Source organism: Pogona vitticeps, chromosome 3 (assembly GCF_051106095.1).
Source record: "Pogona vitticeps strain Pit_001003342236 chromosome 3, PviZW2.1, whole genome shotgun sequence".
Lineage (NCBI taxonomy): Eukaryota > Metazoa > Chordata > Lepidosauria > Squamata > Agamidae > Pogona > Pogona vitticeps.
Window position 1 is genome coordinate 173,920,362 of NC_135785.1, and position 17,490 is coordinate 173,937,851.

The 17,490-nt window shown below is 41.7% G+C and overlaps 1 protein-coding gene across 5 annotated transcripts in view; it reads right to left on the reverse strand.

Annotated features, from left to right (window-relative positions):
• Nucleotides 1-1,943: 1,943 nt before the first annotated feature.
• ATP10A (ATPase phospholipid transporting 10A (putative)) overlaps nucleotides 1,944-17,490 on the reverse strand; it is a 163,455-nt gene continuing 147,908 nt past the window's right edge. For all 5 annotated transcript variants that reach the window (XM_020809547.3, XM_072994444.2, XM_072994445.2 and 2 more), the window contains exons 17-22: nucleotides 13,780-13,905; nucleotides 9,376-9,576; nucleotides 7,862-7,942; nucleotides 6,782-6,886; nucleotides 4,212-4,399; nucleotides 1,944-3,218 (exon numbers count right to left, since the gene is read on the reverse strand). In XM_020809547.3, coding sequence (XP_020665206.3) covers nucleotides 2,531-3,218; nucleotides 4,212-4,399; nucleotides 6,782-6,886; nucleotides 7,862-7,942; nucleotides 9,376-9,576; nucleotides 13,780-13,905 — 1,389 coding nt within the window. In that variant the 3' untranslated portion in view covers nucleotides 1,944-2,530. The remainder of the gene's footprint in view (nucleotides 3,219-4,211; nucleotides 4,400-6,781; nucleotides 6,887-7,861; nucleotides 7,943-9,375; nucleotides 9,577-13,779; nucleotides 13,906-17,490) is intronic.

Sequence of the window (17,490 nt, forward strand, 5' to 3'; positions counted from 1 at the left end):
ATGTCTCTTTGTTGTATTAGCTATTAGGTTCTTATCAGCTACTATTTGTATTTATTGGGTAATCTATGTTATTGCACTCCCCTCCCTCACTGAAATCTTGCCCCCCCATGCTTTAAAATGTACAGGGTAAAAACAGTGATAAAAGAATTATCCGTCCAAAGGTCTGAATTAACATGCTGCCACTGATGCTTTTTAGCTGCTATGTTTTCCCATTCAGACACAGCTGTGTCTACCTGGTCTCATGTCGCAACACCAATGCGGAGGTGTTCATGTGTGTGACTAAACATTGCTTGATTTTCATACTAGGTGGTCCCTCCAGGGGCCCTTCTCCCATGTGTCATCAACAGCTACATGAAACTGTTGAGTAGGTCATCTGGGGACTTGATGACATCCAACTGTTTCTCATTTACATTTCAATTAGATGAGACAGAGGGAGTGCTAAATTGGTGTCAGGGAACAGAACTGACTGGATAAATGCCAAAAAGCTGAAATTTGATCCCAACAAGCCAGAGGTGTGTTTCATCAGGGGGGTTGATGTTTATCCTTTTTGACATGGACATGCACTCCTCAAGAGAGCTCCTTTGCTGGATTATGCCCCCTAGAATCCCTTAGCCTGTATGACCAACAGCCCAGCTGCTGCTGGTGGTGATGGTGGGGGGATGTTTGGGAAGAATCATCCTGGAAAAGAAATTTTCTGAACTCTGCTAAAAAAAACGACACGATCCACTGGGACTTGGCTAGGCGCTTGGGGAGCTTCAGGGCCCACATGGCTTGTCAGAGCACATCAAGTTTGCAGTTTAGAAGTGCTCATAGATCAGGTTTGGCCCAGTTTTGGAGGCTGAAGCAACCCTGGTAGCAAGGAGCAATTTTTACTAATAGCTTAGGCTGGTCTGCCAACTGCAGTCTTTCTGAAGATGACCCAGAAACTATATACGGTTTAGAACATGGTTACTGCACTACTAAGAGCATCGGGATCCTACCTAGCTGGTGCTGAAACAACTCCACTAGCTTGTGGTCCATATCCCAGGTCAACTCAAGCTGTCGGCGTTTACGTCCAAAGCCCTGCCTAGCCTGAGATCCACTTACTTGTTGGATTGTTTTAAGAACACTGGAAGCTATCTTATACTGAGTCAAATGGTCCAGTGTTGGTATCGCCACCATGACTGACAGCAGCTCTCCATCCAAGTACTAACTAGGGCTCACCTTGTCCAGCTTTCAAAATTAGACAAGAGCGGGTGTGCTCAGGGCAGTTCGGTGGGTCTTGCCCCGTAATAGTTTGCCTAGTCCCAAAGCTTGACACCCGAGGAGGAGCTTTTCTGGCTCCCTCTCCTTGTGAAGTTTGGCAAGTGACGCTGGAGGGCGGGGCCTTTTCCCTGGTGGCACAACACGTCTGGAACAGCCCCACCAGGGATGCTCTCACATGTTTACATTGTTACCTTCTTGATGATACCAAAAGGCTCCTTAAAACAACAACAACAAAACCCTGAAGCTTTGAAGATTTTTTTTATTTCTCTCTCTTTTTGAACTATTGTAAAGCTGCTATACCCATCTGGTTTTTTGAAAAAATCTCTTTTTGTTATTTGCTCAGCCACCTCTGGCGCCATCCATGTCATCCGAGCAAAATAAGTGGGTGGGATCAATCTGGTTGCTTATTGTGTTGCCACTACCCAAAACAAACTGGTCTGTGACTGCATTGCTGTTACACCATAGGGAAGGGGACACGTGGCTCCTTTCACCACTGAGATTTCACCTGTTCTATTAAAACACTCTGGTTTGATGCCACAAGAGGGCAGTCAGTACATGCCACCTATTCCATTAGAATTGGCCACTGATGTCACAATCAAAACTCCTCTAGCCTCAATATACAGAAAGTCCCTCAATGCTCCTAGCATGTAAATGGTCCAATAACTTAAAATTAGCCTTCAGGGATGCCAGACAAGCAATATGGTTGCAATATAGGTCTTGACTTATTTATTGCTTTCTTGTTATACACAACCTCTGTGGCTGAAACAGAAAAGGTCATATCTGTAAAACGTTAGCATTATTTCCACTGCAGCGTAACACTATTTTACAGAATGAGGCTTTGTTTCCAAAGGATTTCCTAATGATTTGCTTCCATACATACATTCTAACCCCAAACTCCCAGGACCTGCCCACCTACCTCTCAGAAAACTCACAGAGGACTGCTTATATGTTAACAAGTCAATCAATATAAGGGTTCATGCCTTGTGACAAGCTGAACCGACAATTACTTTGATCTCTGAGCAGAAATCCAACAGATGTGACCCAGTAAATGAGCACAGAACAGAAGCAAATAAAAAATAAACATTCTGCATTTGTATAAAATGAGATGATAAATAAATATATATATGCATCTTTTATTTTTATATAAACCTCTTGCTTTCAATGTACTATGCTTAAAATTTCTCTTAAAATAAAACTATGTACCTTGATTTCCTGCTTCATCCTCAGAAAACAGAACAACTCTATCTTCCTGTGCAAATAGAACATTTATGCTCCAACATCTACATTATAAAAAAGTTGACTCAAGAGATTCAGTCTTTAAGCAGCAGTCAGCAGACCTTTCCTCCTGAAAACAGGCTGGGTTCTGCTCTGAAGAGTCTCTGAGGTCCTGAGAACGACACCTATGCACAGCCGTACTGTCCCGTCTTTCATTCTGTAAACCACTGGAGAACCATGGGAAGCCACGTCCAATATCATTAAACAATGGTGTTGATGTGATCCAGTTCAACAAGCTGAAGTCTGACTGGTCTCCCCTTGAATTCCAGTGGAAAGTTTCATCTCCTAATGTTGGATCCAGCTCAAAAGTGCCTTTGTGAAAACCCAAAGATGTTTCACTCTGACTGCCTATCACTGAAAAATGCCCGTTCTCCTCCCATACCTGAGCACCAAGAGGAGGAGCAGAAATGTTTAAACTTCTTGTAGCCTCTGGGTTTGGTGGCTGAACCAGCTCATTTCCTTGCTGCGATAACTGCGCGGAGTAGTTTTGGTTACAGTTCTTGAGAACCTCTCCAGCAAAGCCATACAGGCTTTCTGGAGAATGGTCAGCACCTGGGTTTTTAAGGGGGTCGGTCTCTTTTTGTGGGTTCCACCTGTTTAGAAGATGGCTGCGAGTGTTTGGCGGCATCCTTGACAACTGGCGTCCAAGTTGAAGCTGGGTTGGGAAAAGTGTTCCTTGAAGTGTCCTGTACAGGAACCTGATGGAGTGAAGGATAGGGATAAGTCAAAGAATGAAGAAAACAAAAGGGACTGAAATACTAATGTACCAATTACCCTTGGTCTGAATGGTGCTGTAGGGATGGCCCACTGCAATGCTAGATGAGGAAGGGTTTTAGGTGAGACTGGGAAACGTTCTTTCTGTCCCCCTCCCAAGCCTGTTCTCTGCCTGCTATATAGTTGCAACAGCAGAAATAGGAATAATGATGATAATGATAGTTATGACACTGCTGCTGCAAACTTTTCAAACAAATCTCCCAGTCAAGCTGGAGGTGCATTTGTGATACACAGATCACTATCTGGAAAGGGAACTCGGTACTCTTCTAGGTGCTGTGCACCTTCCATTATCGACTCCTCTATCACACATCCAACTGGTAGGTTTTTAGCTTTCTTTTTAAAAAAAGATTTTTGTACCCACACCTGTTCTGCGTGGATTTCACGGTAAGACTTTTTGCAGAGGGTATTCTTCCAAAATGGAGGATCTAGAGTAGACCAATGGCTGCTGCATGTACATCTCTATGCAAGGAGACAAAGTATGCGTGGAGGTTGTGGGGAGGGCACAGCTATGTGGCATGACCCTCATCCCTCCCCATGGGGGAACATTTCTATAATACATGACTGCCTCCACAGGGCTCTGAAGAGATATGTACACATAATATTGGTGGGTTTTATCTGTTATGTGACTTAATTTACAGGTTTTTGGTTTTTCTCTGGCAACAAATCTTGTTTTCTATGATTTATTTGTTAATCATTTCATAAATTCGTTATGGCTAATGGCTAAAACAAGCAGGCACTGATTTTATTTATTTTTATTTATTTTATTAGATTTATACCCCGGTTTGCTAGCTCGATGACATATTTTGATTATTTCAGCATATGCGTGTTCCTACACTTTCCAGTGCTGTTACAAAACAATGGAAGCTGCAATGTCATAATCACACCAACCAATATACATTAAAGGAAAAACACCCTACCTGGGAAGTAAAGCAACAACAGGTGTTATAAGCCATGTCAGATAAAACTTAGGATCTCCCATCAGTCTTTCCATAATCCAGTAGGGGTTAGATGGATGATAACATACAGGGCAAGATACATTGTAAAGAAGGGCCACAATGAAGAATAAGGCAATGCTGAAGACACACGATGTCACATGGAACCAAGTCTGAAAGAAAACATAACCACAAATTAATCTGCAGGGTTCTAACAACCTGGCAAAGAACAATACCCCCCCCCTTTCCAACCACAGGGGCAAGCGTCAGGACAGCAGATAGACTAGCTAGAGGACATAACTATCTTTTCTGCTGAGAGTGCTCAGCAGCCACAATGAAATCACCTACACCAGACCACTCCCTTGAAAACTCCTCATGTGGGGAAATTCCTTATTATTGGGCCACACAATATTCTCCTCTAAGCAAATGGATAGTCAGGCTTGTTAAGCTCCAGGATGCCATCTTCACTGCAGTAGTGTTACAAGGACCTATTGGGCACTGTCTGTGACATCACTATACAAATCTAGGAATGAGCAAACTCTCCTCAGTTCAGTACAAAATGTAATTAGCAGTAACATAACCCTTTGTGAAGTATTTTACAAACAGACACATCTAATTGTACTATATGATATTAAAAGTTAAGTTCATTGAAATCTGCACTGAATAACACAGAGTTTTCGAGGCTGGCAGGTTGTTTTAGCATTCCCATAAAATGAAGATCTAAATAAAATCTAGACTAAGAGGATAGCTAGCAGAGAAGGTATCAGGAGTCTTTATAAAAGCTACAGGCTGATCAGGATGGGTATTTCTCCACTCCTTATTGAGACAAAACTCAGTGCCTTCCAAGCATCTTTATTTCAAAACTCCATTTTCCTAACCATCACCTGTAACCTTAAGAATCTTCTTTGGGGAAGGCTTGCTCAGCTTTGTCTCGGCAGCAATTAGTGCTGAAAACTAGGATGAACAATAGGTTCAGATTACAAGAAAAAGCACATGCAGTCTGTGCATGGACAGATTCTCATTTTACACACTGAGTTTTACAATGCCTATTACATGATCTGACGAGTTAGACAAATTCATGTTCCATCCCAGGCAATTATGAAGCTTGGCAGCAACCCTACATTAACGTTTTCATCCGCCTACTAGCCTGATTCTGAATTCTGCCTTCCATTTGACAAATCTTTTTTCCCCTCCCTTATCTTCTTTTCCTTTGGATTAACCCCACCCCACCCCCCAAAACAACAATGCATATTTGAAAACTGTGCAACACTTCTGTACACCAACAGTGCACTTTCACAAATTATGCATTAAACTAGACAAGCCTGGCCACATCTCCTAGCTCTACGTAGTTTGTTTAACCAATGGTTGAGTGATGCAGTCATAGAGGCAAATGAAATCTCTCCTCCACCACCCCACCTTGCCTGGAAAAGACTTTGCCTGCAGAAAGGCTCAAGATCTCTGCCTGCTGTTCTGATCTTGGTTCTGGCCTAAGGATCCTGGCTACATGGCACAGTACTGTTGAAGTGCAGCAGTCCTCTCACTGTTCCACACTGCCAGCAGGGATCCAGAGTGGTTTTCAAGAGTCTTGGACAAGGAGCAGAGGAGAGTCCACTGGAGAGGAGGCAAGATATAAATATAAGAAACAAGCAGTCTTGCATAGTTTCTATACCTAGGCAAGACTGCTTGTTTCTTATATTTATATTATATTTTTATAGAAACTATGCAAGACGGGAGGATGATCTTGTTCAGATAAAAGGCTGTGCTAAAGTTGCAAATGACCAATCCTGCCTCGGATGATTCCTTTGTGTGGACACCAACTACATGAGTATCTTTAAATGGCTTCTTGGTCATTATCATAGCACAGGAATTGGCCCACTTCCAGTTCAGTAGCGGTAACTGTGGCTTTTGGGTAATTCTCACCTCTTCAAATATTCTCTGTGTTCACTCTCCCATTATAATGCAAAACACATTGGTTATAAGCAGTAAATGCTGCTGATTCAAAATTACTGCCAGCCAGGCTTTCCGCTGTTTTTTTTTAAAAAGAAAAACCAATACAATAGTGCATATATAAATGAAGAGAATATTCAAGTCCTACCCTCTCACCCCAATAATCTGTGTTCAGAAAAAGCTTGTTTTGGAATGGCAGTGGAATCCACAAATATTTTGGGAAGGAAGATGAGTCACTGACAGGATGGAGATGCCTCTCCAGACAGGGACACTTGTTATATTTGTGGGGATCCATAGATAGCACATGATTAGCATTACAGATACAGATGAACAGGCTGGGGCCACTGAGAGGGTGAGAAGCAAAAGGATGACCCAAAGCTTCATGAGATGGAAACGGGGGAGAATGAAGGTCAACTGATGTGGAGAAAGAACTCCAAAGATTGCATTTCAACAAAACATTTTTTAAACAGGACGTATGGAAATACCACATTACGGTGTGAGCTGTCTGATAGAGCCGTGAATACAAGCAAATTCAGTAAGAAACATATTGGAACATGCATAGTGAGAGACACAGCAAGCTGCTAGGCCATACGGCATAAGAGACTTACCCAGGTTTTAGTTTCAATAGCCAAATGTAGTATTATTGTGAAGAGAGCTATTGTGGTGATAGGGGTTCCCCATGAAAATATATCCACGTCAGAATCATAATCTATCTGAAAACATTAACGGGTGATTTTTAAAAACTCATCTCTTCACACATCACATACACAAACTTAAAATAATGCCTAGCAATTCATATCAAAACAAGAAACGATGGGGAAGTTGTTCCCCCCAATTCTATTCCTCAACTCTGGACACTCTTTCAGATATATTGCCTTATCATACACTTCTCCCTTGAACAATGCCAGGGAGTTAGGGGTGCTGGACCCCCATGTAGTCCAAAATCGATATATAACTCTTATGCTCCCCAAAACTTAACAACAAAGCATAAACATTTGATCCACAGAGACATGCAGGAAAAAAAAACCAGTTCTCTCTCTTAGGATCCTTTTGCATAATGCTGACAATCCTTTCTATTCAGTACCGTGTGTAATGAACCTTAAAGGTCCTTATGACACCTTGACCTAGAGGTTGAATTAGAGACGTTGTGTTTGGGGGCAAGTCAACCACTTTGACACATTTGGAGTTGAACTCATGGGGTTCTGGGTGGCCATGGGCACAGTTTTTGTTGAATACTGATTGATTTTAAAAAAAATCCTTGTACATATAACCAAAGTCATGCTGTTCAGAGGTGCAATTCAAGGGAGAAGTGCATTTATTTACATGGTTATCCTACAACAATTTAATCCTTGTTAATGTTATCGTGCAGTGGCTTGTTTTCTGTCTTTTCCCTTTTTGTTGTATTAGCGTGTGCGCGGACACACAAGCACACACACACACACACACACACACACATACACACACACAGTACTTACACACACAATCTATATATTAAAAAAGCACAAACATGCACACATAAGCATATATGGGTTTATGTGTGTATAATAATAAAAATACCACACATCTATAATCTCACTTGTGGCACATTTATAAGGCCTGGCTCCTTGTGCTCCCCCCCCCCCCGGCCCACTTATCCAAGAAGAGAAGAAGGAGTCAACCCTTGAGAGTGATTAAAATTTCCAACTTACAAAGTAAGGGATGAAGAAGCAAACCAGACTTTGGTAGAGGGCATCAATCATATTCATCCAAAACATATGTGGCTGGTATTCCTGCAGTACGGAAACACAGAGTGAGTGCCTACATTCAGATGAGTCATGTTCTTTATGGTCAAATAAATAATTAAAACTAATGAACTGGTAAGACACAGAATAACTCAAGTGGGGAGTTCAGCCTCCACCAGGTCTAACTAGAGATGCCACTGGAGTTCTCTGAGCTGAAGATAAGGTATACACTTTAAAATTGTGTCAGACTCATCTGTCTGCATTTTTTGCTGGCTTGGATTGAGTGCCAAAGCCGTCCTAAAACCTCCCAGCTTCCCTATTCCCCGTTCTCAAATTCCCTCCCACAGAGCTCACCCATATCCCCTAAACTCTCCTTTTCCAGTCAACAGGATGTAACGAATCTGATATATTGGTTATATATCACGGACCAAACCCTCTTTTCCATCAGCACCTGAAAGTGGCTTATTATAGCCCTTGGATAAAATGCATTTCTCAAAATCTGCCTGGAGGGAGCTTATTCTAAAATGGGGCTTTGGTTCTTGAAAATAATATCAATTTACAAAGCAAAGGGTGGGATTATAAGCTAAGTTAGTTGAATTTAGTTCCTGTAAAAACCACTAGAATGAGTAAGGGTGAAACTCTACAGAGAGGGAAATAAAAATTAACTTGAACTCTCTTGCTTCAGGGCATTGAGTCACACAGGGGTATTCAGTTCTCTTCAATATAAGTGGCCACAGGAGCAGATGGGAAAAATCCTTCTAACTGCAGTGCCTGAAGGTGTTGTTGCTCAAAGGAACTGCCTTTAAAAGGCTTTCTGTCCTCAATGACTCTATTTCCTCCTTTTTTTTCCTTGCCCACTGGATAGCTGGGCTAGCTCATTAAGCTGTTAAAAATAATTAAATGAAGAGAACTACTCTTAAAAAAATGGGAAGGTCTTAGAAGTTTAGAGACTTTGTGGAGGGAGGCAAATGCTGGTGTTGCTTGTGTGTGTATGTGAGGCAGGTATGAGGGGGAAGCTGCTTTGCCAAAGCATTGGTGTGTGTGTGTGTGTGTGTGTGTGTGTGTGTGTGTGTGTGTGTGTGTGTGTGTGTGTGTGTGTGTGCACGCGTGTGTGCGTGCATGCACAAGAACAGGGTTTGGGTCCAGACTGATAATTTCTTTTCTATGCCAAGATGATCTAGCACTAAACTAGTATATCAATGCAATGACTTAGTACTAAATTTAATTATTTCTTTTAAAAAATGCTGAGATACTAGGGGACAGATCGTGGGGCGGGTGTCCTTGCATTCCTTAATATCATGTCCCAACTGTTTATGTCACCACAAGGACTCCCAGGGTATCTGACTACGTAGTTGCAACCTAATAAGAAACATTGATCGCTAGTCAATTTCTTAAAAAGTGTTAGGTTGATGTCAAATCACCAAGTGAAACTGAGGTAAACTTGCAGGACCTGGGTATATACAGTGAAATCAAGTTTTTACCTCCATGTTTTGACCACTTGTGTAGAGCTGAGGCACAGCAATCAGTATGTCTGCGGGTACATCTTTATCAAGCACGCCAACAATCAGTTGAGGCAGGGAAGAGAACAGCAAGTTAAAGAAGATCAGGTACCACTGATCGATCATGGACGATCCAGAAAACCCGCAGTAAAACTGGTACCAGAAGAGGAGGGCCACGAACATCTTTGAACAGAGCAGAAAAAGTGCAGCGCATGAATGACACAAGAGACTTGTCACCTGAAAGCTTCCTGTGACTCTTCAGGCCACTGCTGGACATTTCAAATAAACCTTTCTATCACTATCCTTGGAATGAGACAGAAAAGACAGAGAGAATTAGGTGTCATCCATGTATTGACGGCACCAAACTCCAAAATTCTAGATGTCTCCCCAGCGGTTTCATGCAAATACTTAAGAGCATGGGGGACAACATGGAGCCCCGAGGGGCACCCCCAGACCAACAGTTAGGGTGTCAAACAGGAATCTCCACAACCACACGTTGAGTTCACTCCTCCAGAAAAAGACCACAGACCGTTGCAAAAAGATGCCCCCAAGTTCCATCCCAGAGAGATGACTGAGACATGGTTGGTGGTAATGAAAGCTACTGAGAAGTCAAGCAGGACCAGCAGGGACAAACATACCCTGTCTAGTATAGGTTGTCTACCAAGGTGATTGAAGCAGCCTCTGTCCCATATATAACCACCCCTGAAGTTAGTCTGAAATGGATCTAGATAATCCATTTCACTGAAAAACACGTGGAAGTTGAAAAGCCACCACCTACTGTAATACTTTGCTCAAAAATCGAGTATTGGTGACTGGCCAATAATTATCTAATATAGTCAGGTTTCAAGGAGGCTTTTTCAACAAAGTTTTACAACTGCCTCCCTTTAAGCATGTTAGCAGGCTACACTGCTGCAAGAAGGCATTTGGTACTCCTCTTACCACTGAACCAGTCCCTTTCTGGCTGTTTTTATAAGCCAGGAAAGGCAAGGGCTTAGCACCCATGTGGTAGTTCAGCTCTCCAAGAATCCTGTCCACATTGTCGGGCTACAACAGATTGAAATGTATCCATTACGGGACAAGCCAGAACTAAAGCTACATTAACAGGAGCTGCATACACTATAGTGTCCAAATCAGACTGAATCCGAGCAACTTTATCAGCAAAACACTGTGCAGATACATGGTGAATGGTCAGCAATAATGGTGCTGCAGTATCTGTGCTTTTAGTTACGCCAATGTTAACAAGAGGTGTCTGATAAGCAAATTCACAGTTTTGTTTCATGCTATACTTTTATTTGCTTCTGAGAAGTGAAGATCTGCACCATTTAGGTGACAAAAGGCTTGTACGCTGAGAGACGTGACATAAAGAAAGCTTGTTCCTTACTCGTGTTAGGATATTTTTCCACAGCAAACATGAGAGTTACAGGTATGCAGGGATGCGATGCATTTTTATTCCTAGCACCAAGGAATAACTTGTTTTGTAAGGCTTTTACTATCAATCTGTTTTACATCCACATTTATTTCTTTATTCTTTTTAATTTCAGCGTATTATTTGTAAGGATTTACTAAGGTTTTACAAAAGCTTTAATAAAATAAAGGTTAACTACAAGTTCTCTGCTTCTGAAATGGCTCCATGGATGCTTTCCAGTGTTTTTTTGCAGCTCCCCCAAATCTTTGGGTATTGTTAGTTTAATTTATAGTCTTAGCTTAATTTATTTTAGCTCGTAAACAGAGGTTACCACTTTTATATTGGCCTGAAATGCCTGTACTTTGTCTTAATAGTCTCTCACTGAACAAAGATGTTTTCAATTCCAACTTCTTGCTTCTTAGAAAATGATTTCTGTGTTAGGCTGAAGTCCTTCTTGTTTCCTAAACCATCTCACTGGATAGGGACTGTGAACTGTAATGTCTAAACAGTCTCTAATAAGCAGGATTAGGAAGTAAAAAACTGCCAAAACAATGTGTGGATGCCTCATTTCAGGACCAAAATATGCTAATCAAAGACTTATTTGCTCAATTGAGACTATTAAAACAAAAGAACTGGCACTTTGGATTGAACTAAAAGTTCTCTCTAAATACAAAATAAAATAAATTAACACTAACTACAAATAGAAATTACTGTGAAAGTAACTGGGAAGCAGTCATGGAGTGAGGCAAGGAGCAGACCTCAGTCTGCAGCAGAAATTATCTGCTGCATTTCATTTTTTGCGGGGGGGGCAGGGGTTTGAAGAAGTGCCTTGGGGGCTGCATGTGGCCCCAGGTTGCCCTTCACCCATCTGTGCCCCAGTATATGCCTCGTGGAGTACAGCAGGCAAGTGCAAACGGGTGCATTCCACATTGCCATTTTATGACTGGTTCTGCTTTAAGCTTGCAGTGTCACAATTTCTTTCTGGTGGATCCTGAGGCTGAACACCAAGGAGACTATGAAAGCCTGGATTATGCCAATCCTGCTCTATAAAGTATTAAGTTTGTTGTTGTTGTTTAGTCATTAAGTTGTGTTTGACTCTTCGTGACCCCATGGACCAGAGCACGCCAGGTCCTCCTGTCTTCCACTGCCTCCCGGAGTTTGGTCAAATTCATGTTGGTCGCTTTGATGACACTGTCCAACCATCTCGTCCTCTGTCGTCCCCTTCTCCTCGTGCCCTCACACTTTCCCAACATCAGGGTCTTTTCCAGGGAGTCTTCTCTTCTCATGAGATGGCCAAAGTATTGGAGCCTCAGCTTCAGGATTTGTCCTTCCAGTGAGCACATTCTTAAGTAGCACATCTTATTCTTGTTATCAATTTTAGAATGACTGATCCCTTCGGCATGCGATTCCCGTCATGCCGCAAGGACAGCTATGCTTGTAAATACCACCCATCTGGATTTTAACAAGTGTTGCCAAATAAAAACATTGTTAAAATAAAGGATAATGTGGGAACTTTAGCATCTGTTCCATGGAATGACATGGAGCTGGCCTTCTGAAATGAGGGACCAAGGCCTTCGGCTAAGGTTTGGCTGAAAAATGTCTACTGACACCACATCCAAATCAGCAGGCCTGGGAGACTTAATCTGCTGACTGCTACTTTCCACCTTACCCTATTCCGAATTCTTCTTGTTCCTCCCCCTCCCGTTCCAAAAGATTAGCCTTCAAAACCGCTCCCAACCCCAACCCCATCATCTGTCTGGCTCTTTTCCTCTGCCTTTTTGATATATATGTTCTGTCTTCCTAGCTGCCTTATTGAATGCACCCTGACTTTACCTGTCAAGGCTTCATCACCACCAGACTGTAAGAGTCTATGAAGCTGTGATGTTTTGAATAGAAGCAGTGTTTAACATTCTTTTAAAACTGTACAGATCTTGTCAACATTGCTTTGAAATGCTTTGCTGCATGCTAATTTTATTCTTAATTGACCATTCAAGTTCTTCTTCAAGTACAATGTGCTGCTAGAAGAGGCTGCAAAAGAAACTCAGAAGAGCGCAGCATAAACTGTGTGTCACCACGTTAAATACAGCCCGTGTGCTGTATTTTATATAGACACTGAAAAATATATGAGAAGTCTGACAACCTACATTTCCAAGCAGCTGAATCCACAACATGGTGATGAAAGGCCTCACAAGAATTGTTCTATGGGGTTTTCTAGGGATCTAGTTCATCTTTTTAACATCTACTGGCAGCCACAGTGTGAGACTGTTGAAAGCTGGATGGCTAGTTTCATAAGGAAGCTGACAGCATATTGATTTATTTCTTCTTCTCTCTATAAGGGTCCTCCATCAATCAGTACTTCAGATTAAAAATAGATAGGGTGCAAGTCAGCAAATGTGAGCACAATCCGGACAATACCAAGGTGCAGTTGGCACATAGGTCCAATGGTCTTGGGATGGCAGATAAAAGAGTTCTCAAAAGTTCACAGATCTGCCCCCGAGAGTGCTCCTTGACTGGGTATTGATTTTGGATGATCACATGACAGGGATGTTTTCCTTCCATTCCAGTTGATGCACCAGTGGTGCCCCTTTCTGAAAACTAAGAACATGGTACCTGCTTTCCACGTCTAGATAAGTAACTTAACTTTACTTGTATTTTGGAGGAAGGAATATAGTACACAGTTCAGAATGTCTCTATTTGTGCTTTTCAAGTCCCAGCAAAATAAATGTTGCTGGAAATGTTCCAGGAGGCCAGAATAGATTCCAAAGCAACATAACCCTAGCTGCCCTGCTTTTATACTGCTGGGATACTGCAGTTTTCTCTAGATGCTACCCTGTGTATTCCACATTCTAGAGTCACAGATCATATGTGATGATCAGATCAAAATCAATGTTAAACTATCTTCTCAGCCAAAGAAATAAGTGAAAGGCATTCCTCAGCACAACTCAGAAATGTGTGCTGTGACAAAGCTGTCATAAACTTACTGCATTTTTGTAGAAGAAATACAGCACCATGTTGGCAAGCCGGGAGTAACACCAGTGGCCATGTACAAGCAGGAGTTTTTCCAAATACCGGAACTTTGGGATGGCAAAGTCACTTGCCATCACAGCCTTCAATGCAAGAAGAGTTGAAATTATTAAGTACAGAGAGTGCATCTGTTTTCAAGGCAGGTGGAACAAGCAGAATCTCTCAGATAATAAATGATAATGACATGCCATCAAGTCTGTTCTGATTTATGGTGACCCTTTCCAAGAGTCTTTTTGCTCACAGTATTATTGAGCCAAGTATTCCCCATCTTGTAACTGTGCGTTTGTTTCCCCCACCCCGAGGCATTACTTTATCTAATGACACATTTATCTATTTATTTAAAATATTCCTACCCCTGCCTTTTGCCTAAAAAAAAAGGGACCCCATGTGGCTCACATCATTAAAAACACAACATTAAAAGCTCAAAACCGTAAGTTATTCAAATGTTAGAAAAAATTAATAATATGATATTAAAAATGTTAGATAAAAGCATGATGAAAAATAGATTTAGAAGCAACAATATATAAACCATTCTGTTTATTGTCTCCTAGACAGTCAGTCACTAAGGGAAGCCTGCAATGTCTGTTGCTGCCTGAGTCTCCTCAGAGTGGATGGATTTAGTACTTCAGGGAAAACAATATAAGATTCTTTGGGTATCTTAAAGTCTTTGGGCATCAGCTTTTATTATGCTAAATAAAACCAAATAAATTACAAATAAATAATTATTCCAAATCAAACTCATCAGCATTTAAGATGCCACAAACATTCTTTAAGTTCTTTTTGCTGCAAGAGATTACAGCCTAACATGGACACCTCTTTGGGATGCTCTAGGAACGATGATCTTTGCACATTTCCAACCGCCGGATTTTACTGAGGAAGTGTCAATCACCCACCACGCTGAGCAATTAGCCAGCAATCTCCCAAACAAAAGGGAGGGATGGCCATGAAGCCTGGCCACAACACTACATCTAGCTTGCTGTTTATAAACATGAGAATGCTGCCCATCAGTATATCTACTTCTCTGTCCCCTGCGATCTTCCTATAATGGAATGAAAAGGCAAACATGTTTACTTTTGCATTTTCACAAAATTACGTGAGTGCATTTCCCCCCTATAGGCCTATTTCTGATCAACAAGAGGAAAGAGGAGAAAACTATCTGAATGCAAACTGAAAGATTCAATTTCCTTCCACATTTTATGAAAGCAACCATGTGTAGGAAGAACTGCTGTTTAATTCCCATTCATAAAGCAACTCTTACAAAAGACAAGACACTATCTGCTGTTAAAGTAAATATTCAGCAGGACATCGGAGAATATGACTTCCTTTCATCTATTATGGGATTTAGACACTTCCAGTATGATGGTATGTGGGTTTTCCTTTACGGCACAAATACCTAGTCCATGGAAAGGCACTAGAAAACACTTATTTTGAAGTGTGAACAATTAATTCATGGATATTAATAAAGCAACGTGGATTATTTGAAGAGGATTTAATAGCTTAATTTGCATCTCATTGCCTGGAGAGCATGCAATAGCAGAACACAGCAGAAAAGTAGCACAAAAGGTCTTAATATCTTGTGGCCATTTTACAACTGCAGTTTGGTTAACCTTCTCAGAATGTAGTCTGTGAATAAAGGAACATGGATGCATGACACAAGCATTATAGCCAAGGAGCAATTTTGAGTTTGTCAGCACGGTGCACAAGCTAACAAGCGCAAGATTTCCACCAGATGTTCACTTCTTGCACTCCTGGTTCAGTTCTAACAGCTAATTGTTCAGGACAGAATTCTTTCTGTCTCCTCGCTCCCTTTTAAAAACAACAAGTAGTAGCATTAAACTATCTTCAACATTCAAAAACTGGTGATGCGGGAAAGCAATACACACAAACCATTTGGGGCAAAATGTGGCCATTGGGCTCCCTGGGTCCCCAAGGTCCTTTCTGACCCCACCCCACCCCCCAAGACAGGTGCTCAAAAGACTCTCTCAAAGCAGCCACACTTATCTTTCACCCAAAACAGTAAGACTTTTATGGAGCCTTAAAGACTGGAATGCTTTATTTGGTACAAGCTTTGGAGGACTGAGGAAGGCAGATTGGGTGGAGACAACACTGAAAGGTATAGATTACTTCCTCCACCCTCTTGCCCTCCCAAGCATGGGTGTTACTCAGTGGATGAAATCTTGTTGCTGAGCCTAAGGGAATCTGTAACTTTCAATCTGTTCCTAATTGGTAAATAAGGAGTTCCTTCCATGGTTCTCAAGGGTACATGCACATGGTAGCTTTGGTGCATGCATGCACACCCCTGACAGCCAGGATGGGGCATTTTCATTTGCCAGTCAGGTATGGACCGGAAGTTACAAATCGCCCTTACGCAAAGCAACAGGATTTCAGGCAGTGTGTCTGTAGTGCACAGGGTATAATTTAGGAAGGCACTTAGAATTATGGACTGTATTTCAGGGGAGCGCCCAAGGGTTCTCTTGTTCAGATGTCCAAGAATTTCATCATAGGACAAAGCCAAAGATTCTGTGGGATCGGGATGTGAAAGTCACATAGCTGTGTAATGTGGACACAACCCGTCAATGACACAACATAGATCAAGTGGACAGTCTACAAAAGATGAGGCCAAACAAAACTTGATAGTTTTTAATGTGCCACAAGACACTTTGTTGCATTTTCTGCAACAGATCAAGGGGTGTCTCTATTACCATTTATTCCCCATTTTGTCTGCTTGTTGGGAGGGTCAAGTATGATCTATTTTGTGGCAACTACACAACAGACAGCTGATGGTGAACCAGCCTGGTCTTTTTCAGTCTCTTTTTGGATCACTGAGCGGAGCTACTTTAATGTTCGGTATGACTGAGATCACATTGTTTAGTCTGGTTTCCAGGAGTGTGTTGTCACCTATTTTGTTTGAAAACCATGTAGAGGGGTGCTACAGAGTGACATCTTCAGGTCGGTTTGACATTTCACGAACCACCCCCTCCTCTTGGCTAGCCAAGGTGTTTATTTATTTATTTATTTACAATATTTTTTAGCCGCACCATTACCAGTGGCTTCTGGGCGGCTTCTGTTCTTGGACTGCAACTCCCAGAACCCCCTGGCCAGCACAACTGGTGGTGAAGGCACCTGGGAACTGCAGTCCAAGAACACTTGGGTTAGCTGTTTAAAAATCAGCTTCTGTTTTATTGCAAAAACAAAATAATATTTAATATTTTATATCTAAGGAAAATGGTAACACTTTGCTAGACACTAGAATGAGTTCTGTGATGATTTATATCACCTGTCATCCCAAATTGCTACCACACCACCCTGTATATTCCAGATCTTGTCTAGTTTCAGAAGACACGCAAGGTCAGGCTTGCTTAGTACTAGGCTGGGAGACATCAGGGACCTGCAGGCAGAGTTAGGAAGAGAATCCTGCCTGAAGCCCTGGAAAGCTTCAGCCAGCTGACAATATTGGGCTAGTGGGACCGGTGCTCTAACTTTGTACAAAGCAGCTTCGTGTGTATTATTTTATTTATATCAATTATTTATATGTTGCCGTTCTCCCCACAGGAGACCCAAGGCGGCTCACAACAGGTAAAATAAGGTATAAAACACTATATAAATATCACAATAAAAAACAATTAAACATACATTAAGATTAAAACAATCAAGTACAAATACAATTT